We start from the raw sequence: 27,811 nt of genomic DNA, 5'->3' as shown, positions 1-27,811 counted from the left end.
GTTTTTGCGTTCGGAAATTGGTCACTTATTTCCAGGTTATGTTTTAAGTTACCAGGTATAGGTTTTAGGTGCCATCTTCACGTGGAATCTTCCGTCTATGTATTCGTTCTCTTGGAATGAAATAAAATATTTTCCCTGTAAAAAAATTTAATACAGCATGTACCTATCGGGCTTTCTCTTAAACCATTTTTTTTTTTGAATATGGGTTTCGGGCCGTTATAAGTTCACTCTTTTTGTTTGTTTTCAGCAGAGCATTCTGGTCCGCTGTGGATCTAAACAAACAAGAATCTTAACCGAATATATCAGAAAAACAAGTTTCTTGTAGTCAGGAAATTTATGTTTGTTGACCTATGGACATATTTATCGTTTACTAGGTTTGGTTTATCTGTATCCAGGCAATTTAACGGTTGCATAGACTAATTAAACTTACAAAAAGCCACCAGTACATAACTAAGCCATAAGCCAAAACCAAAAAGTGATGATTCCTACAGCTATCAGGGTTACACAGTTTGGTTCTGCAACTTCTTCATTACAGTCCCTTCAAATATCCCATCTGTTCCAAAGCTGCCGGTAAACTCCTGCGGATGGACAGGACCAGGGAGGTGAAATGAGACAGAAAAGTGACCGGGTGGGCAAAGGTTATGCGTCTTCATCTTAAACACCTGAGAATAACGATGAACTTGCTTCTCTCCTGTTGTAGTAACTCCTCTAACTAGTACTCTTCCATTGTCTTCTACTTCACAGCTAAAATGTCCTGAAATAAATACACCAGTTAGAAGAAAAAAACAGGTTTATTGGAGTGAAAACATTAGTAGAAAGTGAGTGACTCACTTTCATCTCTTTTCACACCAGGAAGCGATACACGGAAGAGATAAGCGTCAGCACATTCGCCAATATCCATTAGTCCCATCATCTGTTCAGCCTGAGCATCAGCTATTATTACCCCATTTACTTCAAGGGTCGGTTCTGATTCATCATGGTTACCAGGTCCTCCTTCCAAACAAGTGCCCAACGTTTCCAAGGGCTCATCATCAACCTCAGTTACATCAATGTTAAGGCTCAAAGTAAAGCTCTGCAATCCCGTGAGCAGCTTAAACCGGTCAACACAGTCTTCTCTCATACAAGAAGTATCTGGATCGTTGATAAACACAATGCTCTTGATAAGCTTATACTGATTCCTAATACGAGATTCAGGATGCAGTTTTAAGGGATAGAGATCTCTGAAAAGAGGGAAATCCACATTAGAAGCTTTGCGTTTTTCGTTAAAGTATCGGCTTAGGACTTTCCGATTAAAGACTAACGATGGATCTGCGTTGCGGAGAACGTAGTAATACACACGTTCTAGCTCAGCTCGTTTCATTAGTGAAGCACTTAGCTCCTCTTTTGTTGGGAGATTCGAGGACGCTTGAATCTGAAATGCTGATTGCTTTCTCTTGTTCCCATCATCGTCATGTAAATCTGGTCCGAAGTAATTTCCTATGATGAAATGTAAGAGAAATAACTTGTCGTCTTCAATGTCCAGCGAAATCAACACTTTTTCTTCTTCTGACTTCTCAGCGAAGACGGGTTCACGCACGGTACCACTCATATCTACAAAACATACACATAATAAAAGATCGAATCTTTATTCATTTATGAAAAAGATCAAATCTTTCCAATAACGTTGATGTACAATTACAATCTTGGTAGAACGAGAAAACTAAAAGTCATAAGCATGCAGGAAGAAATTGTAATTCTGGTTTAATAACTGCATAAATTAATTTTAATTTCATATAAAATGAGTAAATTTTTAGCATACTTATAGAAATCGAAGCAGCATAAACACGATTTGTGAATAAATAAGCGAAAAATGGGATCAAAAGTAACAAACCTTTAGTGTTCTACAGAGTAAATTGGACGAATGTGTTTATTTTATTGTTCGTCGTCTCTCATCAGAAGAACAGATAGAGAGCGACTGCTAACGCTTCAGATATTATTGTGGTAAAAGGTTGGGTTGGGTTTACTCATCATACCTAGAGATGTTGCCGCGTGCTTTTCCACTTGATTAAATAATGTTTAATCTATTTTAAGCTTTTAACTAGATTTTGACTTGTACTTGCATATCTATATTTGATTTCTTAATTTATAAAAGATAAATTTAATGATTGGTTGATTAAATTAAATTATTTAATATTTTATGAATATTAATATATCTATTTAAAAAATATTTTTTGGAATATTCTTTTATTTTCAATTTATAAGTCTTTCAATTTATTTTATATAACAAATAAATCCACATTTACAACATTTAAAAAAGAGTAAAATCTTAGAAATATATATTATTAGAGTTAGAAATCGAAAATGAGGATTCCACGTGATATAAGTAAATATATATTATTTTTTTCTACTAAAAAATTGTTTTCAGAGGTGACCATTCTGTAAACAAGAGGAACGAATAAAAAAGAACGTAGATGAACAAATTAGAGGAATAAAAAAGAATGATTGTTGCATCCCATATTTAGCAAGAAATAATTTTGTTTTTTATTTCTTTATAGAAAAAAAATAGTAGGGAATGAGAAAGAAAACGTATTTCTTGTGAATGATAATTTTTTTTAAGAATGTTAGGAAATGCATTATTCATCGTCGTTCTTTGGTCATCATTCATACTCGTGTAATATAAGTAAGTTGCTTCTTTATTAAGATTTTTACAATATTTTGTAAGATATGACGTGATTTCTAAATTATTATTGATTTGTATTAACATTTGTGACACCATCTTCATATATTCTTTTAATATACTATTCATTAATATAAAAGTTGATCTTCACATATTGATTTGAATATATCACTTCCAAATTAATTAAACCGTTTTAAATACTACATAGATATTGATCTGTGCAACCGCACGGATGTTATTTTCAATTTTACATGCATATATATTTATTTTAGATCATTAGTGATATATTTTTTAATTTAAAACATATATTTAAATGTTTATGTAACTATTTCAAATACAACAATTTATAGTTTACATATTGTAAATAACCAATTGATTAAAACCATCACATGTATTTGTTGTTTTTTGTTGTATATTTGTCTTATTGTATTTGCATTTAGTTATTCAACAAAATAATATGTGCATGAAAAAACATATTTAAAAATATTTTATATTTAATTTATGTTAAATTCTTACCCGTCCTTCAAAACTAGATTTCTTTTTAGCAATTTTTTTATGTTTATTAATTTTACATAATATATTATTGTATATACAAAAGTCTAAGATATCTTAATTTTTATACATGTATTATACATTTTGCTAATGTTAAGTCGTTCTACCATCATATTAGATTTGTTAACATAAAAAAGTTATATTTAGGAAAATAAAGTTTATAAATTTATCAGTTTAATACAATTTATCATATTTAGTTAATTATAAAATTTTAACATGATTGATTATGATTATAAAATAGATAAAAGTAAGATATAATTTTTTTTTAATTTTTATGAACAATAACTGAATATATATTAATGGATAATAATAGTTCATTGCTAATTACAAAAATTTTGAAAATATTTACATAATTGTTTTGAAAATTATGACATTGTTAAAATATTTAGATCGACATAATAATTTTTTTTTAATATGATTGATTGTGATTATATAACAGATAAAAATATGAAAGAATATTTATTTTTCATTTTATAAACGATAACTGAATATTAATGTATAATAATATTTCAAAACTAATTACAAAATTAGTGAAAATATTTACATATAGTTTTTTGAAAAGTTAAGATCTTGTTAAAATCTTTTTAAACAGATTTTTTGAAAAATTTAATATATATATATATATATATATATATATTTTTTAAATGAATAGATATAAAAAGATATTATGATTAGCGTAGTTCAAAGAATTTATATATTATTAGTCTTATTAAAATACATTTAATAAAAAAAATTAAGGGTGGTCCAATTTAAAAAGTCACACATTAAAGAAGTCGTGACTTCTATTTTAATAGAATACTTGATCTTAATCCGCGCAACCGCGCTGGTTTTTGTTTTCATTTATTTTATAAAAATATTTTATTTTCAATTTTAAATTGGTATACATTATAATATATGTGTCTATCAATTTTTAAAACATAATAAGTTTACGGTATATTTTTTCATTGAATAGATTATTTTAAACTTTCACATGTATTTGTATCTTCTTCTATATATATTTTTTGGATTATTATTTCATTACTAAAATTGGAACAATTTATATAAATATTAGTAAAATATTGTTTTATTTTCATATTCAAAGATATTGTAACATTTCATAAATTTAAAAAGTTTTTTAAAAATTAAAATATTCGCTTCATATATTTATATTATCGAGTAAATAATTAAACATTTAGTTTTTGTTTAATTTTTAAAATAAACTATATAGTCTAAATTTTCATTGGTTTAAGGTAGTAAAGATTAATCATTGTTAGATAATATGATTTTTTATTTAAAAAAAATCTTTATAATTTTAAAAGTTAACATCGACAAATATTTAAGTATTTAACATATGGAAGTATAGTATTACAATATTAAATTATATATATTTAATTTATATTATCTATAAATCTAATGGATCATCTATTATTTAAATTCAATTATTGATAGTCCAATAAAATTTTATGGTAAGTCCAAAATTTAAATGATAAGATTAGAGATTAAATGTAACATGACTTTCTATGAATATGTTCATTAGGTCTATTTTTTTAAAAATAATCAAGATTGTGACTTCTGTTTTAATATATAAGATATATTTTACTAAAAGTTTTCTAATTGAATACTGATTGTATATTAAATAAATTTAGTAATTTTAGCATTTTGATATACAATAAGGTTTTTTTTTTTTTTGTGAACAAATGAGTAAAATATATAAACCCAATTTGAGGGGAGGGGGGGGGGGGGGGGGGGGGGGGGGGGTGGGTGGGTGTCACGTTTCGCATACTAATTATCAAAATGCTAAAATCAAAACCCAATTTTATGCAGAAACGTACCCACCTTTTGAGGGGGTGCGGAATATGTCGCATACTAATTATCTAATACAAAAAATTATAGAGATAGATGTTGCCAGCTCTGATAGTGTAGACATAGTAGGTGCCTCATGCAACCCATGTTCGAGCAACCTGGGTGGGTGGGTGTCACGTTTCGCATACTAATTATCAAAATGCTAAAATCAAAACCCAATTTTATGCAGAAACGTACCCACCTTTTGAGGGGGTGCGGAATATGTCGCATACTAATTATCTAATACAAAAAATTATAGAGATAGATGTTGCCAGCTCTGATAGTGTAGACATAGTAGGTGCCTCATGCAACCCATGTTCGAGCAACCTGAGTGGGTGGGTGTCACGTTTCGCATACTAATTATCAAAATGCTAAAATCAAAACCCAATTTTATGCAGAAACGTACCCACCTTTTGAGGGGGTGCGGAATATGTCGCATACTAATTATCTAATACAAAAAATTATAGAGATAGATGTTGCCAGCTCTGATAGTGTAGACATAGTAGGTGCCTCATGCAACCCATGTTCGAGCAACCTGAGTTTTTTTCTTCAAATTTTTGTTTACTTTATTGTATTTAATCACATTTTTATAAAATAAATTTCCCTTTCTTTTTTTATCTGATAGAAAAGATTTATTTTCCTTCCTTTATTTCGAAATTAGCTTTTACCTTTTCAAAAAGATACTTTTTTGTTTAAGTTTTAGTTTATCAATTTTAGTTTTAATACATATTAAAATAACCAATAAAAAGTATTTAACATAAAAAACTTGTTTACCTTATTAATTGACTCAAGTTTCTTAAAAGGATTTTTTTTTAAAATCATTCTCTACAAAATTATAATTTAAATAAAAATTAAATTTATTAATATATATTTAAAGTTATAATATATAAATATAGCGTGCCACACATTAAATTATCTTCTAGATCTGTCCTTGTGCAAAAACATAGTTATACAAAGTTAATCAGAAATGAGCCCACTAATTATATATTGAGCTAAATTTACTAAGGTAAACTGATTTTCTTGTTACCCAACCACTACAAGAAAACATATTTTTTACGAGGGCAATATTCCTTATTAATTCGTCGTAAAAAGAGGTGTTACGACGAATTAACATCGAAAACCGTTTCGTTGTTAAACGTCCGTCGTAATGGAAGTTTCGTTGTAAACATGTGGTAACGTTTACGAGGAAAGCTTTCCTCGTAAAAACGGAAGGAAACATTTCATCGTAAACGAGACGTGTAAAATTTTGTTGTAAAGTACTCATATTATTTCGATGTAAACTCCATGTAACATTTACGAGGATTTTACAATGCTGCCGATGTAAGCTCCACGTAAACCTTACGGCGATGTTACGAGGATTTTGTTGTAAATTCCATGTAAAGTTTACAACGAATTTACATTGTTTCTTACCATTTAATATTAAATTAAAATAAAAATATTGTTAACATTTAATATTCGAAATTTTAAAAATTTTAAGTATAAAATAAAATATTAAAATCAAAACATATTTTTTAAAACTATTTAAAAGTCATAACAAAATATTTAAATTCATAATATAAAACGAAATAAATAAAAAAGCTCTTACATATTATCGAAGTAGTTGGTGGCGGTGCTTGGTTGAGAACGGTCTGGATCAGCATCTTCAGGATTGCGTCTCCTGCTATTCAACCCGAGAAGCCACTGCGCTGAAGAGTTTCTCGGATGCCGGATCCATAAAAATCCCGTCTGATGTGGCATGAGTCATCTTGAATAGATCAGACAGAGATGGTAAGACTCCCCGTCTTCTCATACTACAAAGAAAAAATTAAATAAAATTAAATATTAAAATTAAAATTAATTAAAGAATTCAAAATAAATATTAGAAACAAACTTACAGTTTCTAGACGGATTCCGGCGTGAGGTTTTTGTCCGGTTTGTTGAACCATGGGCAAATGGCCATCTTTGTCCTTCGTTCTTCGGGAAGGGGAGCACGAGTTGGCCTTACGGATCGAAGAGGATAGCTTCCAAAAGGCGACGTGATCATCCCATACATCCTTCGTGAGCTCGGTGGGCTTTCCGTCATAACCGTATATCTCCTACTTGTCCTTCCAATCGGAAACAATGTTGCAAAGGCGGCTCTTTGCCTTTGCAACGAATTCTCTCTTCACCCTGTCGGTGATTCCCAAGGACCAGTGCCATCTTTTATGAAACAAACAAAATTTTAAAAAAATTAAAATAAATATTTAATTAGATATAAATATTTAATTAGATGTTTAAAAAAAATATTACCGCAAAACATTTAGACCAAGTCGTCTTAACGGGGTCTGGAGTCTTGCTCCAATTCGAGTAGGCTCCGTCTTAGTAGCCCTTGATCGTCTTTGACACGCTCCGGTTAACACAGTTGCTGGCCCCAAACCTGAAAAGCGAACCTAATTGTTAAAAAAAAAAAATTTAAAACTTAATGTACTAAAAAATATTAAGTTACCAATAAGTTTCTGGCGCGGGATCCAGAACATCCAAGCCCTCTCGTCCAGGCTGGGCGAGCAAATCCTCCACTGTATATCTCGCGTATGGGGAAGATGGAGGCACACACAAATCTGGATGATGTGCACCTGTTGGGTCAGGCTTAGGTGTAGCGGCTGGAGGAAGAGGAGGTGGAGGCATATGAGGTGCAGAAGGAGGAGGACTCCAAGAAACTCTCTGGGATGTCTGAGAGTCCGGAACCGCCTCGGAAGATGATGGACCGGAAGAACATGTCCCGACACCATCATGAAACATCTGAGAGTAAGTATGTGATGTTGGCTTTATTCTAGGACCCATCTAAATTTAAAAAAATATTACAGCTAGTTTTATCAATAACGACATAATTAAAAATATTATTCTGATACCTAACTAATCACCTAATTTAATTACCTATACAAACCACTTATACTAATTATCTATGCTAACCACTTAAGCTAATTACCTATAATAACCACCTAAAACTAAACAATTTTTTCTAAAAACAAAATTAGAGAGAGGGAGAGGTTACCTTAGAGGAGTGGAGAGGGATTTGGGAGGAATGAACGAGCAAAGCTCGTTCTGAGGCGTCGCATATATATGAGAAAAGGCATTCCTCGTAAAGTCGTCGTAAAGTAACTACGAAGTTACCAGGTCTACGTTTTTTCATTTACGACGAAATTACCAGGCCTGCTTTTTTTCATTTACGACGAATTTACCAGGCTGTGTTTTTAAAGTTACGACCAATTTAAGTGGACCAGGTTACGACAAATTTACCAGGCCCGTGTTTTTGTTCCCCGAGACCTGAAAACCTAAACCCCAAAGTTATCTATCGTATAATATCATCTTCTTCTTTACATCTTCTTCCTCTTTATCCAACTTAAACCCTAAACTCCAAATTAATTTTTTAAAACAAAAAAAAAACATATTATATAAAACAACATATAACATATGCTGCACATACATTTTAAATGATAAAAAAAACTATTTGATACACATACATTAAAATGATAAAATGAAAAAAGAAAAATAACATTTGTTACATAGATTACATCATTCTGAATCGTTTTCGTTCTCATCAAGATCAGTACAATGATCATCATCGCTTCCATCGAATTCGTCTTCATGTGCTTCATCTGTCACATCTTCGGGAAGATCTTCATATTGTTGGTTTTCCGGATCGATCAGAAGGATTGCATTAAGTTGTTGATCAGGTACATCAACTTCATTGATAGCGTCTTCTTCTTGCAAAGGTGGTTCTTCTCCAGCAACAATTCGTCCATGAGGTGTAATTTTTATAACAGCTAACCAGTTTATCCCAAAACTGCGAAGGCGAGGGTATGGAAGGAAGCTAACTTGCTCGACTTGAGAAGCTAGGATGAAAGTCTCGAACTTGTTGTATCTTCTCCAAGAATTGACATCCACAACACCAAATTTGTTAACCGGAACACCTAGGTTAACAACGGGGTCGAACCATTCACATTTGAAGAGGACCCATTTTAGCTTCAGTAACCCCGAAAATTCGACTTCAATAATCTCCTACAAGATCTCGTAAAAGTATGTTTCTCCATTCACACATATTATATAGTTACTTGTTGTCTGATGTTTCTCATACTCGTATGTGTGAAAGGTAAAACCTCATGTGAAATACATAGGTGATGTGGTGACCTTTGCTACTGGACCTTGGACCAAATCGTGAAACCATACAGGGTAATATAGATCGTCATACTCAACCTAAAAAAACATCACCGTTAAAATTATCTTATATCATCATTGTTAAAATGAGATATATATATATATATATATACCTATGATTTTAACCAGTTGACAAATTGCTTATCTTTATGTGCGTCAACCTCAGTTGAGAATATTCCTAGTATTGCTTCTTCAACTTGAGATACAAACATGCTGCAAATAAAATAAATGCATTAGAGCATATATAATTAAAAATTTTCATATAATTAACATTCACAACAACATTTACCTCTCAAAGGAACATATTACTGCATCCTCGCATTTGAGCAAAATATAAGTGTGGGCACTATGCTTATCTTCTTCACATGATCACCATACTTATTTCAGTTTACCACCAAACCGTCCAATTTGTCAGAAAATGTCAGGAACACCAGCAACTGCATATGATGTTGTTACTCATCATCATATCTTCTAGGAATTCATTTTCTTGTACGAACAGTTGGAGCAAAGTAGTATGATGTGAAGTTAGATGTTTCTGCTGTTAAACTCCCATCAACTATTGAACCTTCGACCTTTGCAAGATTTCTTGCTTTTTCCTTCAAATGTTTCATGGAACGCTCATACGGATACATCCATCCGTTCTGACCAGGTCAACGAAGCAATGCTTCATACGGGAGGTGGATAACTAGACGCTCCATGATGTCAAAACATATGGTGGAAATATCTTCTCCAGATTGCACAATATGATCGAAATGTTCTTATGAAGTTGTTCGATGACTTCTTCCTTGAACCTACGTTTGCTAAGATCTCTGAAGAATGCTCTGATGGCTGTATGTTGCAAAAGTAACGCAATTAATAATATTTCATAACATATGTACATATATTATAAATTAATATTTACCTGCAATTGCTTCATGTACATTTGTTGGAAGGAGCTCGACAAAAGCAAAAGGAGGTAGTCATTGCATAAACACATGACAATCATGACTCTTTATTCCTGTGAACTTTTGACCTCCTTCAACACATCTCGACATATTAAAAACATAACCAGATAACTTAACTTCTTATGCAACCTAGTCAAACAAAGTTGTTTTGGCTTCTGATGACAACCGAAAGATAGGAACATGAACATTTCCATTGCTCTTGATATGTAACTTACTTCTTGAGCAAATATCAGGTAAGTACATCCTTGCCTTCTTGTTATCTTTGTCTTCCCATGGACGTTCAATATTGTATACATGATGTTGTCAAAAAAGTTTTTCTCTATATGCATCACATCCAAGTTGTGACGTAAAAGAAGATCCTTCCAGTAAGGTAGCTCCCAAAATATACTCTTCTTATTCTAATTGTGTGTCACACCATACCCATCAATCATATTTCCAGGAATATGCTAGTTTCCTCCACACTTAACTGTTTCATGAGCTCCATAATAATCAATGTCGGCTTCGATCTGTTGGTCGGTGAGATATGGAGGAGGACTGTCTATGACAACTCTTTTGTACCTAAACAATGTATTATTTCTTCTCTACGGATGAGAAATGGAAAGAAAACGACGATGACAATCAAACAAACAACTCTTCCTACCATTCTTCAGTTGAAAAGCATCCGTCGATCCAAGACAATATGGACAGGATAATTTTCCATGTGTTGTCCAACCAGACAACATCCCATAAACAAGAAAGTCACTTATTGTCCACAGCAGAACTGCTCGCATCGTAAAATTATTTTTCAACAAACAATCATACGCCCTCACCTCTTATGACCACAACTCCTTTAGCTCTTGTATCAATGGTTGAAGAAAAACATCTAGCGACCGTTTTGGATGCTTCGGCCCATGGATTTATAAGGTTAAGAATATAAATTCTTGTTCCATACACATTTCCGGCGACAGATTGTACGGTGTAAGAATGACTGACCACAAAGAATATTGTCTCTGATACATTCCGAATGGATTAAATATATCGGTGCATAACCCAAGATAGACATTCCGAATATTTCTACTGAAATTTGGGTGTACCTTGCTGAAATGTTTCCACGCTCTTGCATCTGATGGATGAAGGACCTCGCCATCCCTCTGGACATGTTCGGCATGCCACATCATCGATGCAGCATTCCTCTCAGATTACTATAACCTTTTCAACATGTCTGTAATTGGTAGGTACCACATCCTTTGATACGATACCCTATTCCTCCCACGTCCTTGCGGTTTGAATCGTGGTTTCTTGCAGAATCGACACTCTTCTAGCTTCTCATCATCTTTCCAGTAGATCATGCAGTTATCGATGCAAACATCTATCATCTCCGAAGGTAACCCAAGACTATAAACCAATTTCTGAATCTCATAATAAGATTCAGCAGACACATTGTCTTCTAACAAATACTCTTTAAACAACTCCGCCCATGCATCCATGCAATTCTCAAGTAAATTATGATCCGTTTTAATATTCATCATCCTAGCTGCTAGAGATAATTTAGAGAGACCTTCTCTACAACTAGTGTAGATTGGTTGATTTGCAGCATCTAGCATTTCATAAAATCTTTTTGCATCCAAATTAGGTTCTTCTACAATTCCAGTTCCATCAGCTATTGTTATAGTTGTTTCTAAAAATGCATCAGTAATCATGTCTTGAACCCTATCATGATCTACCATCTGCTCCTCTTGATGGTAATTATATTCATTATGCAAATGAATCGGTTCTTCATTATTACCAGCATCCTCAAAATTATTATTACTACTACTTGTTTCATTTTCACCATAACCTTCTCCGTGTTGATACCAAATATAATATCGTGGTGTAAATCCCCGGTTTACTAAAAGCTTCCATACAGTTTCACTACGTACAAATTTTGAATTCTTGCATTTCCGACAAGGACAGAACATCTTACCGTTTTCCTGCGTGATCGGTGTAGAGCCCATATGGTACATGAATGTCTCTAGCCCGCCCAGAAATGCATTCGTCACTCTCCCTTCCGAATCTTTATGGGAATACATCCAACTCCGTAACTTGTAAATATTACCGTCATCTGCCATTTTTTTTATAATTTGTTTTGGGAATTTTTTTGGGGAAATTTTTTCTTAGAATTTTTTGGGGAAATTTTTGTTCCTCAGATTTTTTTTATTTGTTTTTGTTTGTGTTGTGAGAGAGGGAGTTGTGCAAAATGACATATATATAGGAAAAAAATTCGAGTTTGGTAGGTGAAGTATAACAAGGATTTTACTAGGAAAATTTTACTAGGGTTTTACATCTCTCTTACATCAGTTTTACAACGAGTTTACAACGAAATTAGGCAATTCAAAGTGCATTGAATACACGTTTTCACCAATAAATAACGGTAACCTGTGTCGTCGAAATATCCTCGTAAATTTACGACGAATATTGTTTGCCACATACTTTCGTCATAAATTTACAAGGTATTTACGATGAAACATTATTCTTGTAATTTTACGTCTACGTTACGACGAATTTCAATTTCGTCGTAACATCCTCGTAAACTACATGTAAGTTTACGAGAAAATATTTTCCTCGTAATTTTTTGTCGTTACGGAAATGTTTTCTTGTAGTGAACATATTAACCATAACACCACATATATTTAAAAAAAAATATAGCACTGCACATATGTAAAGTATTCTGAAAACTGTATTAAAATGCCACAGCATTCATACACATCTAAAGACCCGGTTCGAGCAACCAAATGTACAGTCAAATTCGAACCATAATATAAACCAGACAATAATCTGTGACTAAGCGACTGTACATTAAATTATTACTTTATGTTAACCAACTCGCTCGCTTAGTCACATGCTTAACCTAATTTTGTTACAAAATTGAAGTAATCTAAACTATTAAAAATGAAGTACAAATAAGAATTAACCCTGATTATTATTAAATATTTACAATCTAATGCCATTGAGTTAATAATTGGTTTGGTTAACCAAAAATTATTAACCACATTTATAGCAAAGTACACGGAAACTTCACCGGCGTCGTCTTCTACCACCCAACGTTGCCAAACCCTAGATCTTTCTTAGCCGTCAAATCCTGATATGACCAGCCAATTAAAAGATGGTCTTTCGTTTTACAGAAATCAATCCTGGTCTAAGAATCAGTCTTGACGACGGACATCACCACAATCATGACCGCTTCTAAATACGTCAAAGATTTGTAAGTCTCAATGAAAAGCTTCCATCCTTCATAAGAAAATCTCATTTTTTTCATTTATGATTCATTTTCTAATATTGTTACCTTATATGTTTCTCAGGAATTACAGAAATTCATATTTCGCAAAAGTAGGTGAATTAAAGACAGAGGATTTGAGGTGTTTATGTTCTTGATGGGATTCAAGCTACATGTTTCAATCAAGGTATATAGTGTTTTTTATGGCTGAAGTGACAAACTTTAAGGAGATGGGTTAAGTAGAGGCATAAAACCAAGTTTGATGTGGTTTAGGAATAGAAAGAAGATGACGAGCTGAGTGTGATAGATTTCAAGTCATGTGTATAGATAGATCATACTTACACTTCATCTTAGAAAACCTTTGGGATTGCTCTCAGCTCGAAGCAGCTGAGTTCTGTAAAGTTACTTAATTTACTTCAGTCACTTCACAAATATGCATATTGTTTGTTGTGCACCAGTTACCTAGAAAAGGAATTTATGTGTATGTGTGCCGAGTATGCTTATACTCTTGGGACTATTTGATTTCGTTCAGAGCTTCGTTTTATGCATTGACTGACATTCTTATCGCTTTTCATGTGTCTGTCAGGGATAACCAAGTTTCCACCTATTTGGATTCATTATGTGTTGCAGTCACAGCTACAAGAGCGCTTAAGTCAGTTCTTGAATGAAATTGGCTATCTTCAGAAGGGTAAGAAATCACAACATTTTTTTTTCTGCAGCTTATTGAATACAATTCTATCTTACTGAAGTATGTATATGTTAAGAGTGCTGCTGAAATTACTTTTAGTGAATTTGTTTGAGGGAAGAAGCTAATCTCTATGAATCTCTTCCTTTACATGGCTCCCATAGCTGTTTATTCCTTCTTCATGCTACCCTTATCGTGGAGAAAAACGTTGTTGGCATTACAATTGAAATTTTTTTCTATGAGAAAATTTGCCATACTTAAGCTCATTTCTATCATCTAAAGCCATTGTGAGCATGATCACCTCTTATAAGATATAAGTGAATTCTGAATTTCTCTTTGACAGGTGCAGTTATGGGTTTAAAAAAGCGTGCTTAGCGTGAGGCGACCTTTGTTTGGGGGTCACCACCTCGGAGTCCTGAAGCAAGGTGAATTCAAGAAAGCGTCACTTCAACCTCGCCCCAAGCCGCTTTGGAAGCCTCACGCTGCACTGCTTAGGTGACTAACGGTAAGTTTCCAACGAAAACTTATTTTACATTTTTTTTAAAAAGTTTATGTTGGTTTGATTTTATGTTTTAAGACTTTGTTGGCTTGTTTCTCTGCTTTTTGAACATTTTTGTTGGGATTAATTTTCTTTTAAGTTTTATTTTATGGAGAACTATTTATTTTTAATTTTAATGGTTTAGGATAATTACAAAGAGTAGAAGAATCTGAATGATTTATATGTCCTAACCCCTAATCTTTCGTGTCGGTTCAGACTACACCTTAAGTTGGCAAGGCGGTACGAAGCGAAGCTATAGCGTGGAGGCGATCTTGACCTTCCCATCGCCTCAAGGGTTGAAACGCTATTTTAAACCCAGCAGTAGCAATGGTAGTTTTGGTTCTAATTTTCAAGAATCATGGTCTAAGTGATTGGAATGTTAGGTTACTTGATCACGTTATCAATAGTTATCCTCAACAGCAAAGACAAGAAACGAAGCAAATGAAAAAAAAACATTCACTTTATTTGTTAGGTCCCTCACGTAAAACACAGGGCAATTTTACTTTTCTGCGAACAAAAACCATTAGACAGAATCTTCGGAACATAAAACAAAAGATGTGTAAAGCAACGTCTAGAAGACTTCTTAAATAAATGTTTCAAATAAGTGATTACTAGATTTAGATCCGCGCTTTCAAAACGCGGGTTTATTTTCTTTCTTTTTTCAAGTGACAAATATTTAGTAAATATCATATTTTTATATATTTGTGTTTTATTTTATAAAAGACTTACACTTTTTATCTTTATTTATCGTATTACATTTTAAATGACTATTTATGTTTAAAAAATTAAACTTTATTTCTTTAATGAATTAAGTTGGTATAACTCTGATAAATTAATTTTATTATGTGGTTAATATTTTAATAAAAATAATTTATATACTTTTAATAAAGATTTATCCTTTTCAATGAAAAAATTCAATTTTTTTATGAATGCTTAAATTATATTAGGAAAAGAAAATAATAATAATTAAGAATAGTTGAACAAAAATTATTTGAACTTGGACTCAATGGTCCAAAGGAAAAAAAAAATGTGAGAATTGGATCTGATTTCTTAATCGGCCCAAATGGCCCAAAAAATATCTGATGTGGGCTGGATCCGAAAAAATGACCCAATATAGATGTGTTATTAATATTACTTGATTGCCCTTAATGAAACATGCAATGTTAGTAAAGAAAATGACATGTTAAGGTAAAAAGGACAATAGGATCCTGATTTAATAGTATAGATGTCATTTTTGTTTACCAATCTTCTACATCAAAACAATGATATATAAAAATAAGGAACATCTCATATATAAAAAATAGGTTGATGAACTTTTTACTATTTTTTATATAAAATAGGTTTTGAATTCCGAATAGTGGCCAAGAAAAATGAAAGTAATTTTTTTCAAAATAAACGAACATGTTTTAAACCTTTTTTAATGAACCCATTTCGGAGTGAATAATCAGTTATTCAAAGCGGCGTTTATATCTTATATATTAAAATAGAAATCATAACCTCATTTTATGTGTAATTTTTTTAGTTGGACCATCTCCTAAAAAAGAATCACATTTAATTTCCCTATTATTTATGTATTAATGTTACCTAAATGCTCTTACATATTGTCACTACAAAAATTGTGTATTGTATTTCACTATATAGAAAATAAACTAACTAATAACTATAGAGTCTCAATTTCTATGACCATTAACGATAACTATTTTCAGTGTTACTATACATGTTGTTTTTCTTGCTATGAATCAAATTTCATGTGTCTTTGGTATTGCGGGTGATTGATGATTACATTCTAAATTGTGTTCTTTCTTTGAACAAACTTCTATGAACTTAAACAATCATACTCAATACTCAAGAAACAATAAATTTGCTAAAAGTGGGTTTTAAAAATATTTTCTATCAACAAATAACTTATCAAAAATGCTACTCCTTCTGTTTATTAAAAAGTGTCATTTTGACTTTTTTTTACACCGATTAAGAAAGTGATTAATTTTTTTTTTAAGTTGTTACTATTTACACATATTTGACCAATAATATTTGAGATAAATATAATTTAAAATTTAATTAATTTTAAATTGAAAGTAAATATAATATGTAATGGAATTCTAAAGTGACACTTTTGTGTAACAAAAAAAAATGTTAGAAAGACACTTATTACGAAATAGAGGAAATAATTTTGTTTTATATATATATATCAAAATCTGATATCATACAATAATACGATTTACAAACAATTAGAAAATAATAAAAATCAAATTTTGAAATATAAAAATTGAAAAGAACACCCGCACGGTTCAAGATCTAATAATTTAATTAAACCAAATGTACAGTCAATTTTGTTACAAAATTGGTTACTTCAATTTTCTAACAAAATTGACTGTATATTAAATTATTACTTTATGTTAACCAGCTCGCTCGCTTAGTCACATGCTTAAACCCAATTTGTTATAAAATTGAAGTAATAATTTAATTAAACCTATGAAAATAAGATTTTGTGACTAAGCGAGCGAGTTGGTTAACATATTGTAAAGATTGTCTAAATTTATTGTTAAGATACTATTAGTTAATACATAATATATTTAATAAAAACAATTGAAGAATGGACCAATTTTTTAAAATTATTGACTTCTATTTTAATAGAATTGATTTTATGTTTAATCAAACAATAATATTTTAAAATAAAAATTTAACGGCCCATTGGTAAACTCTTGTGTTCCTTAAATTCGAGAGAATTTCTTGTCAACAACTTTTAAAAACTGCTTATATCATATAATATATTTCGTTTTACACAGAAATTATATATTATAAATTATATTAAAATTTTGATTTTAATTTTGGTTTATGTATATGATGTCAAACTTTTTTTTATTTTGGAGTATGCTTTTTCAAAGATTATTACGTTGCATTTATTCTTCAATTATTAAATATCATAAAAATACTGTAGATACTATTTTATTAGTAGCTAAATAAAATGCTGATACTGTTTAAATTTTCAGAAAATGTGTCCCTTTTCAAATTTAAATTAAGACTAAAAATCAATTTTTTTTTATTGTTTAGTAGGATCCTTATATAAATATATAAAAGTTATATTCACTAGATAATACTTCACATACATTAGAAATAATGATCACCAAAATAAACTATCCGTCACTCACTTATTTTCAAATTATCATGTCAATATTCTTAGATATATTACTTTTTTTTTTGACGTCGAACGGCCATTCTATTACTCAAGCTTGAGGTGGTCTGGGTAACCAGACCGGAATAGAACAACCAATGAAAAGTAACTCTCTACGAAAGCTCCTAGCAGTCTTAGCTAAAAAATCAGGAAGCTGATTGCGCACTCGTGGTACATGGGTGATTTTGAAATTGGGAAAACAAATCAGCAGCGTCTCTATCTTCTCCAGCTCTGTCGCAAATCTTGGCCACTCCTGGGGTTCATTTATCATTGCAATCAGCTCCATGCAGTCAGTTCCAAAGCTCTGGCACGGCGAGTGTTGAAGCATGTTCTCCATCGCCCATCGCAGCGCTTCTACCTCCGAATGCAGCGCTGATTCACATCGAGTGAAGTTTCGTGTTCCCATAAGTTGTATGTCCTCCCTACTATCCATCCAGACCCATCCACATCCACTAAAGCGGTCAGAAGCTGTCCAAGATCCATCTAGTAGACAGATATTACCCAAGCTTAAGACTTGGTTTGCAACATTATTGGTAGCCTGGACGTGTGGCGGTACCGTCTCATTCGCGTTAAACCAGGCTTGACATTCACTCTCTGCGTATCGAACGAGTTCCAAAGGGTCTCTGTCTATACCCCTGAAAAGCTTATCATTACGAGCCTTCCAAATATACCATATTAGCCAGGGATAAGGATCCCTGTCTTGGTCTGGTGCAATGATATTATTCTTCCTCCAGAAAAGATAGTCCATGTTTGTGTAAACGCTTGCCACTGGAAATAAACCTGGACTTGTAGGAGTTGCCGATAAAGACCATACTTGCAGGGCTGGAGGGCATTCAAATATTGCATGAGTTACAGATTCCTCTATTTCCCCACACCTTGGGCAATAATTATCGCACCTCATATTACGTCTTACTAGATTCCTCGTTACTGCTACCTGTCCCGTTATCAATTGCCATATAAGATGGCACATCTTCCTTGGCGCTCGTAACTTCCAAGCAAAGGCTTGAAGTTTAGTGATACTTGGCTCTAGTATTTCCTTTTCCTCTCCTTGCTTCAACAGGTTCTGAGCAACCCAGTATCCAGATTTGACTGTGTATTGGCCATTCCTCGTGTAGTTCCAGCAGAAAGTATCTCGGCGATGAGTAGAGCTTATGGCCATGCTGCGAATGAGTGGTATATCATCAGGATGGACATAATCATCTAGTAGCCCTGCATCCCACTCCTTTGATTCCTGATTAATGATGTCACTGACTCTCATGTTTTGGTGCATCACAGGCGCTATAGGTCTAGCTGGTCTAGCAGGTGTTGTTGGAATCCACGGATCCTCCCACACCCTGACATCATAGCCAGAGTGAATCTTCTGTCTGATTCCTAGCAGTAAAAGCTTCCTTGCTGCGGAGATGCTTGTCCACACATATGATGGGCTGCTAGTAGAGATCGCTCTCAGTGGAGAGGTCATCCTATAATATCTCCCCCTTAATACTCGGGCAACCAGTGAATCAGGGTATTGGACCAGTCTCCATAATTGCTTTGCCAGTAGTGCTAGATTGAACTCATGAACTAAACGAAAACCAATACCGCCCTCCTCTTTTGGTAAACAAACCTTTTCCCATTTTGCCCAGTGTATTCCTCTTTTTGGCGGATTCGAGCTCCACCAAAATTGTGCAATGGCACTAGCGAGGTTTTCACAAATCTCCAATGGGAGCAGAAATGTCGACATAACGTATGTCGGAAGAGCGAGTAGAATGGATTTGATCATTACTTCCTTTCCCCTTTTGAGAGCCATCGACCAGTCCATCCATTGACTCTATGCATCAGATTATCCTTTAAAAATGCAAAAAGTTTACATTTAGAACCACTAATATCCTCTGGGATTCCCAAGTACTTTCCCATCCCTCCATCATTGTGTATTCCAAGTGTATCTTTAACCTCTTGCCGGGTGGCTGCATTAATCCTCTTACCAAAGAGTAAGGAAGACTTGTCAAAGTTTATACATTGGCCAGATGCTTTACCATATTTCCTGACTACTTTCATTACTTCTTCACATTCACGGGGCTCCGCCTTACAGAATAAAAGGCTATTATCAGCAAAGAGAAGGTGGGATACCGAAGGACATGCGCGTGTAATACGCATCCCCGTTATCTTCCCTTGGTTCTCTGCATGATTGAGAAGGCTAACGAGCGCTTCCGTGCACAGAATAAAAATGAAAGGAGACAAAGGATCTCCTTGACGCAAACCTCTACCTGGAACAATATTCCCTCTTGGCTGCCCATTCATGAGAACTTTGTATTTGACCGACGTAATGCACCTCATAATCCAGGTGATCCATGTCTCAGAGAATCCCATCTTACGCATCACAACTTCGATAAACGACCATTCCATCCTATCATATGCCTTACTCATATCCGTCTTGATGGCCATCCTCTTATTACGTCCACTCGGTTTAGTTCGTAGGGCATGAAACATCTCTTGAGCAATCATGATATTATCTGAAATCTGTCTTCCAGCAACAAAGGCCGACTGGGTTTCTGATATCAATCCTGGCAAGACTTTCTTTAGTCTCTGGCATAAGACCTTCGAGACGATCTTGTAGCTAAAATTACACAAGCTTATGGGTCGAAACTGAGCCATATCATTAGGCTTAGTTGTTTTCGGGATAAGGCATATGTTTGTATCATTCAGACCATTGGCTATATGTCCTTCAAACATGAATTTATTCACCATAAGAGTTAAATCCTGTTTGACTATATCCCAAAACTGTTGGTAAAAAAGTGCAGTCATCTCATCTGGTCCCGACGCCTTATCTGGATGCATAGCAAAGAGAGCTAATTTAACCTCCCATTCAGAAACAGGAGCTGTGAGGCTGTCATTCATTGATCCTGTGATCGTCGTAGGAACTTCAGATAGCGCCTCTTCAATGTCTTCTGGTGTAGATGATTCAAAGATTTGCCGAAAATAGCTAGTAGCAATGGCTACCAGGCCTTCCTCATCCTCAACTATGTTACCATCAACATCCCGAAGCTGCGTGATTTTGTTCCTTGCTCTCCTTTGCTTCGTTAAGGCATGAAAAAATTTGGTATTTTTATCTCCCTCTCTCAGCCAAAACACTCTACTCTTTTGTTTCCAGAACATTTCTTCTGCCTTAAGAGCATCAGAGAGTTCCTTCAACGCTGCTGCAATTTCCTCCGTCGTTGCATTGTCGTCTGCATATAAACCCTCAACTTTCTCCTTTAACTCCTCCACTAGCTTTGCCGAGTTGATATTGTGTTGTTTCCTCCACTCACTCAAGGCTTTTCGACAACTAGAAATATGTTCCATTATAGTTGCATTGGGGGGCAGATCAGGAAATTTCCATCCCTCAAGAATGACTTGCCTCAGTTCTTCATTGTCTAGCCATCTCCTATCAAATTTAAATTTCTTTGATCTTCTCGTTGGCTTTTTCAGTATGTTTGCAAAAATCGGACGATGGTCCGATCCCCATAATCTCAAGTACTTGGCATTAGAGTGTGGGAACTTCTCATGCCAATCAGCATTTCCTACTGCTCTGTCTAGACGACATCGAACATTTACACGTCCTGCTCTCTTCACTACCCATGAAAGCATGTCCCCTGTAAAAGGAAACTCTAACATCCCACAGTCTGTAAGCATTTGCTTAAAGGGTAGGAACGAGCTATCAGAACGCTGTCTCCCTCCTTCCTTCTTATTGTGACCTTAGATATATTACTTGTTTATGTGTTTTAGTCAATTTAATATAAGTAAATTTACTGAATTTCTACCATGTAAAATGTAATTACCGTTTACAAATTTATAGATTTTTCAGTTTTAAATTTTATATTTTTAATCTTTTTCAAATCCACCTAAAACCAAATGTGAAGTTCATCATGAATTTAAAAATCATAAAACCTCTTACATAGTATTTGAACACAAATTTTAAATCATGGAATGAAGAACACTAAACTTAGTTTGAGTTTTTTTTCATTGAAATATGCTTATATTAAACAAAAAGATGAAAATCCAAGCTTATAAAAAACAAATTATTGACACTATAGATTCAAGAAAACGGGGAACTTTACGTGACTTTTCTCTCTCTTCGCAAGGCGAAAGTTCTAGCGTTCTCTAGGAGAAAAAACCCTAAATTGATTTCTCTCAAAATCCAATCGAATCAAGATGCAATCAAGTGATGAAAATATGGATCCAAGTGAAGGAGTGTACCAGCATATCGATTCTACAAAAGAGATCTGGAAAGCACTCCAAGATATGACTTTGGGATCTGACAGGGATCGGTGGTCCATCCATGAACATGCTCGAGAAGTCTTCCAAAAGGATCATCGAACCTGTCTGGTGGCTATGGGGCTTAATCCATATCATCAGAATCCTGCAGGGCTTAAGGTTGCTCTACCTAGAGCTTGGCAGCTAACGGGAAAGGTTGAGAGCCAGATCAACAATAACGGAACGGTGAATTTCTACTTCGAAAGCGAGCACCATATATTGATGGTTATGGAGAAGGCACCATATACTTATCGTGGTTGGTTAGTCGCTTTGGATATATGGAGTAATCGAAGCAATCCCGACTTCCTACGCACTATACCTTTCAAGGTTAAGATACTTAATCTTCCTAATATGTATCGAAGGCCAGAGATAGTTTGGAGCATAGGATCCAAGTTGGGACATGTCAAAGAAGTATTGATCATAGAACCAACCGTGAATAGAGCAGCAGAAGTTTCAGTGAAGATTGATTTTGATGTTGATCACCAGATCATTTTAACGAAGAAAGTTGAAATCTTCACCAATACTCCACCTGCTGATCTGAGCTTTAGATACACCGGTCTCCAGAAGTTCTGCATCATTTGTGGGAGTCTGAGGCATGAATTTGAAGCATGTGAAGGCGCGACTCTGCTCACTCAGAGACAGATGAGGCTATTGGATACCGGTACAAATCCATATGTGACTGCAGAGGAACGCAGTACAGCAATACAACAGTATTTGGCTAGCAGGAAAGAAGGTGAAACATCAAGAAACACAGCAGCAACTCAAACTATGGAAGAAGAAGCAACAGTGGGCTTCATAACACCAGCTGGAACAGGAGTGATGTCGTCTGCCCCTACAAGTTCAACCGTTTTACCAGCTCCAGCTGACCTAACAGACGACCAAGGAACTAAAAGGAAAGCAACTGAAGAAGCTGATGAGGAGCGTGAAAGAGCTCCAAAGAGGATTGTGTTGAATCAACCTGAACTTGAAGAAAATCATGGTTTGGTGGTTCTCCACAAACCACCACCTCAACCATGAAGCTTCTTCATTGGAATTGTCAAGGCTTGGGAGGAGACTTGACAATTCCACATCTAAAAGACATTAGGAAATCTCATAATCCTGATGTCATCCTCCTAGTAGAAACTAAGCATGTGGATAGCTATGTAAAACAACTAGCAAAGGACCTAGGCTACCAGAATGTTTTTGTTGTTTCTGCGAATGGTAGCAGTGGAGGTGTTGCAGTTTTTTGGAGTGAAAGGGTTAGGATTACTATGTTAGACAACCCTACTCTGTATTGTACAAATATGTGTATACAAGATGGCACCAACACTTTTTGGATGTCATATATATATGGGAATCCGGTTGCCAAGTATAGAAAAGAGCAGTGGAATGGATTGATTCAATCTGAGATTGCAGGTTATCTCAAAGACAAGCCTCGTCTTTTGGTTGGAGACTTCAATGACATCAAGAACGGCGAGAAGAAGGGAGGCATCATCAGGTCAATTATGTCTTGCTCCCTATTTAATAGATTGATTTCGATCCTTGGTGTCCACGATATTAAAACTCTGGGGGGAAAATATACTTGGATGGGAAAAAGATCTAAGTATACCATCATGTCCAGGATTGATAGGGCTCTAGCTAATAATCATTGGATGGATATGTATCCTTCTGCTACAATATTTTTATTACCGTGGATTGGCTTTGATCATCGTCCATTACTTTTAAATACTGAAGGATTTAGGTGGAAGAAGTCTTGAGCCTTCAGATATGACAGCAGATGGAGACTCTACCCTAAGCTAAAAGAAGTAATGGAGCAAGCTTGGAGTCAAGAATGCAAAATTTCTCAGAAGGAGATATCTACACTATAATAAAGAGGTTCAGAAGTGCATTATCCCTATGGAGAAGTAAGCATAACACAAACTCAGGGAAAATTATAAACCAGCTTAAGGAACAGATTCAAAATGTTTATGAAGCTCCTGTTATACACTATGCCAGGTTAGAGGATCTAAAACTTCAACTCCAACTTCAATACAGGCTTGAAGAGGAGTACTGGAGAACCAAGAGTAGGATCCTCTGGTTGCAAGCTGGTGACAAGAATACAAGGTACTTCCATTCTAAAACAAAGCAGCGGAGACACATCAACAGAATCACCTTTCTTCAGGATGACCAAGGCAAGGTGTACTCTACTGCTAAAAGCATTCGACAACATATAGAGCATTATTCTCAATCCCTATATGCTAGTAATGGATGTACTTTTGATGCAAACCTCTTGAATGGCATACCTTCTACAGTAACAGAAGACATGAATCGCAAGCTTACATCACCAGTCACAGAACAGGAGATTAAAGCTGCAGTTTTTGCTATGGATCCTGATAAATCACCTGGACCTGATGGGATGACTCCTGCCTTCTACCGACAGCACTGGGAAACTATTAAAACAGGTGTGATCTCATTTGCTAGACTATTTTTTGAACAAAATCGCCTAGATCCACATATAAATGAAACTCACATCTGTTTAATTCCCAAGATAGAAAACCCAGTCACTGTCAAGGATTATAGGCTGATTAGTCTAGCTAACGTTGCTTACAAAATAATTTCGAAAATCTTGGCTGAAAGACTGAAACCATGGCTTTATAGGATAGTGTCTGATAATCAGTCTGCATTTATTCCTGAGAGATTAATCACTGATAACGTCTTGGTTGCGCACGAGCTGATGCATTCACTTCATACCAAGAACCTCAGGAATAAATTTATGGCCTTAAAACTTGATATTGCAAAGGCTTTTGATAAAATTGAGTGGCATTTTATAGACAGGGTTATGGAACGGATGGGATTCTGTTGGCAATGGTGACATTGGATTAGGCTATGCATCTCCACCATCTCATACTCAGTACTGATCAATGGAGAGCCAACTCATTTCATCAAACCGCAGAGAGGCCTAAGGCAAGGTGATGCCATATCACCTTATCTTTATATTTTGTGTACTGAAGGACTGTCTACACTGATAAAGCACAATATTATTGAGCGTAAAATCCATGGTTTCAAGGCCTCCAGAAGTGGTCCTGCTATATCACATCTCTTGTTTGCTGATGATTCATTGCTTTTTTGCAAGGCGACTGAAGAAGAAAGCCAGGAACTGTTACAGATACTCAACATATACCAGCGAGCTTCAGGACAAGAGATTAATTACAAAAAGTCGGCCACAGCCTTTAGTAAAGGTACACCCTCTCAACTCCAGCACAAAATATCTCAACGATTTGGAATCACGAAGGTATGAGGATTTAGTAAATACTTAGGGCTCCCAGATTATATCGGTAAAAAGAGGAAAGAGGTTTTTGACTCATAGTCCAGAGAGTCAAAAATAAATTAGAGGGTTGGTATTCAAAATTTTTATCCCCAGCGGGTAAGGAGGTATTACTCAAAGCTGTTATTACGTCTTTACCTACATACACCATGTCCTGTTTCTTATTACCAAAGACACTGATAAAGGAAATCACTAAAGCTATGAGACAATTTTGGTGGTCTGCGATAAAGGATAAACATGCCTTACATTGGGTAGCTTGGGATAAAATCACAGCTTCAAAACAAGATGGGGGGGTTAGGAATTAGAGATATGTTGGCTTTTAATAAAGCTCTGCTTGCTAAGCAAGCGTGGAGACTGATGACAAAATCTACATCTCTCCTCGCTCGTGTGTTCAAAGCTAAATATTATAGGAAAACAGATTTTATGGAAGCCAGAAGTTACCAATCATCAAGTTATGCTTGGAGGAGCATAATTCAAACCCAGCCTTTGATCAAAAAAGGAATGAAATGGATAGTGGGAGATGGGCAGTTAATCAAAGTCTGGAAAGATAACTGGCTCCCTGATAAATCTTCTGTTACCCCCAACTCCCCTCAAACAAACCAGGATCCTGATCTAATGGTTAAAGACCTTTTCCTCTTAGGTACAACAACATGGGACGCTAATAAGATTCGACGTCTGATACATGAAGAAGATGCAAAAAAGATCTTAATGACGCGTCCAAGTATTACGGGACTCTCAGATACAATACGATGGGATCTTACCAAGTCTGGAAGCTACACAGTCAAGACAGGATATCACTTGCAACGGACGATAGATAAAGAAGACCAACCGAATCAGGTTCCTATCTCATCTGCTTTCAATCTACATCATAGTGTCTTAACTAGATTTTGGAACCTGAAAATCCCTCAAAAATTAAAAATATTGGGGTGGAAAGTGATGCACAATGCACTCCCAGTAGCAAGTAATCTGAACAAAAGAGGATGTCGTTTAAATACTGACTGCCAAGTCTGTGGAGAGGGAGTTGAAGATATTAAGCACATGCTCCTAGAATGTAAAGTATCAAAGGAGATATGGTCCCTCTCTCTGCTGGATAAGTTTCCTGAGATAGAGCAGAACAGTACAGTTCAACACTTCTTACAAAGGATTGTTGAACAAAATACTGTTAACTTGGATCATACATTGCCATTTTTCCTTGGTTGGAGAATCTGGAAAATGAGGAACAAGGTTATCTATGAAAATAAAAGAGATCACATTGTGCAGGTAATCAGGGCAGCTTGGATGGATAAACAATAATGGGAAGAAGCCATATGATGCGACCCACCAACGTATCAGGAGAGACAAATTGTTCCAAGCTCTGTCCCACAGGTTCTTCCACAAGGAGTGGACTTTACTGCACTGTAGACGCCTCTTGGAAGTCACCAGCGGATAAAGCTGGAATAGGATGGTCCTTATACAGCAAAGAAGGCATTCTTAGACTCCAAGGAAGCTCTGCAATTGAAGCTACTACATCTCCACTGGTAGCTGAAGCAATGGCGATACTATTAGCTGTTCAGCAGCTGAACTGCACGGGGTACAATAACGTCGCAGTTCTAGGTGACTCTCTGCAGCTGTTTAAGTGTCTCAATCATACGGAAACTGATGTTGGCAAAAGGGACGCCATCTTCAATGAGGCAACACCTATTGTGGCAGACATCTTAGCTCTTTCACACTTGAATAGATTTTGTTTCCAATGGGTACCTAGGAATGTAGTTCAATATGCTGATCATTTAGCTAATAGAGCTAGGTGTAGTATGCAAGAATACATTGTAACCTGGCTCCAAACATAAGCCATTGTAAAACCTTCATACGAAAATGAAATAGAAAGTTGACAAAAAAAAACAAAGATTCAAGAAAACGTTTCACATACATTAGAAATATTTTTAAAAAATATTACAGATCTGTTTAATTTGGATTATTCAAGAACTTTTTATTCTCTAGGACACTTTATGTCTTCTGTATTACTCAATAAGATACTTCTTGCTTGTCACACACATTATAACTGCGTAAAGTCATTCATGCCCTCATATTTGACCAGACTACACAAAGACTAACCAGAGAAAACTAACCATGGTTCTTTCTCTTATCTTCTCAATACTTTCTTTATTTTAAATAAACAAAAGACTTCTTCTCTCTCTTATTTCGTATCTCAAAATTATTTTCCCAAATCCATGAATTTCAATCTCACTGATTTCTCTTTCGACTCTAGTTTCATTTGATTTCAAAACCAACCACGATGCCTCACCAGATGATGTATGCGCCTCCTTACTCTCCTTATCAACACTATAATTATTTGTATCATCATCACCAATCTCGTGGTGGCAAACATAAAAACACTGAGAACGTTGAGAACTGGATCGATTATTTTGCTTAAGTGGATGGATGATAGTTTCCTTAATTGTTTATTTTCTTTCGTTGGAGAAGTAAGTATTGTGAGAACCGAAATTCGC

The 27,811-nt window shown here is 34.7% G+C and overlaps 4 protein-coding genes across 5 annotated transcripts; 2 read left to right on the top strand and 2 right to left on the bottom strand.

Moving 5' to 3' along the window:
• Window positions 1–302: 302 nt before the first annotated feature.
• LOC103844491 (increased DNA methylation 2) lies at window positions 303–3,508 on the bottom strand. 2 transcript variants are annotated; one of them, XM_009121289.3, is made up of 4 exons: window positions 1,871–3,508; window positions 1,302–1,590; window positions 832–1,220; window positions 303–754 (listed from the first exon to the last, which is right to left on the bottom strand). In XM_009121289.3, the coding sequence occupies exons 2-4, from the start codon at window positions 1,586–1,588 to the stop codon at window positions 501–503; spliced, it is 930 nt and encodes a 309-aa protein (XP_009119537.1). In that variant the 5' UTR covers window positions 1,589–1,590; window positions 1,871–3,508; the 3' UTR covers window positions 303–500. The 2 variants fall into 2 exon arrangements, with proteins under 2 accessions (XP_009119537.1, XP_009119531.1); XM_009121283.3 differs by having other exon boundaries at window positions 832–1,590.
• Window positions 3,509–8,560: 5,052 nt separating this feature from the next.
• On the bottom strand, window positions 8,561–21,421 carry LOC117126745. The gene is made up of 5 exons (XM_033275762.1): window positions 20,011–21,421; window positions 19,880–19,956; window positions 17,949–19,580; window positions 9,176–9,241; window positions 8,561–9,046 (listed from the first exon to the last, which is right to left on the bottom strand). The coding sequence occupies exons 1-5, from the start codon at window positions 21,419–21,421 to the stop codon at window positions 8,561–8,563; spliced, it is 3,672 nt and encodes a 1,223-aa protein (XP_033131653.1).
• Window positions 21,422–21,879: 458 nt separating this feature from the next.
• On the top strand, window positions 21,880–27,257 carry LOC103845219. The gene is made up of 2 exons (XM_033289391.1): window positions 21,880–24,462; window positions 24,832–27,257. Exon 1 carries the CDS (start codon window positions 21,941–21,943, stop codon window positions 23,057–23,059), a length of 1,119 nt encoding a protein of 372 aa, XP_033145282.1. The 5' UTR covers window positions 21,880–21,940; the 3' UTR covers window positions 23,060–24,462; window positions 24,832–27,257.
• On the top strand, window positions 26,618–27,151 carry LOC117126744. Its single transcript, XM_033275757.1, has one exon. It carries the CDS (start codon window positions 26,618–26,620, stop codon window positions 27,149–27,151), a length of 534 nt encoding a protein of 177 aa, XP_033131648.1.
• Window positions 27,258–27,811: the final 554 nt, after the last annotated feature.

This window comes from Brassica rapa, chromosome A01, assembly GCF_000309985.2.
Source record: "Brassica rapa cultivar Chiifu-401-42 chromosome A01, CAAS_Brap_v3.01, whole genome shotgun sequence".
NCBI classification, from domain to species: Eukaryota; Viridiplantae; Streptophyta; class Magnoliopsida; order Brassicales; family Brassicaceae; genus Brassica; species Brassica rapa.
Note: the sequence above shows the minus strand (reverse complement) of the source record. Positions and strands in the feature narration are given on the sequence as shown.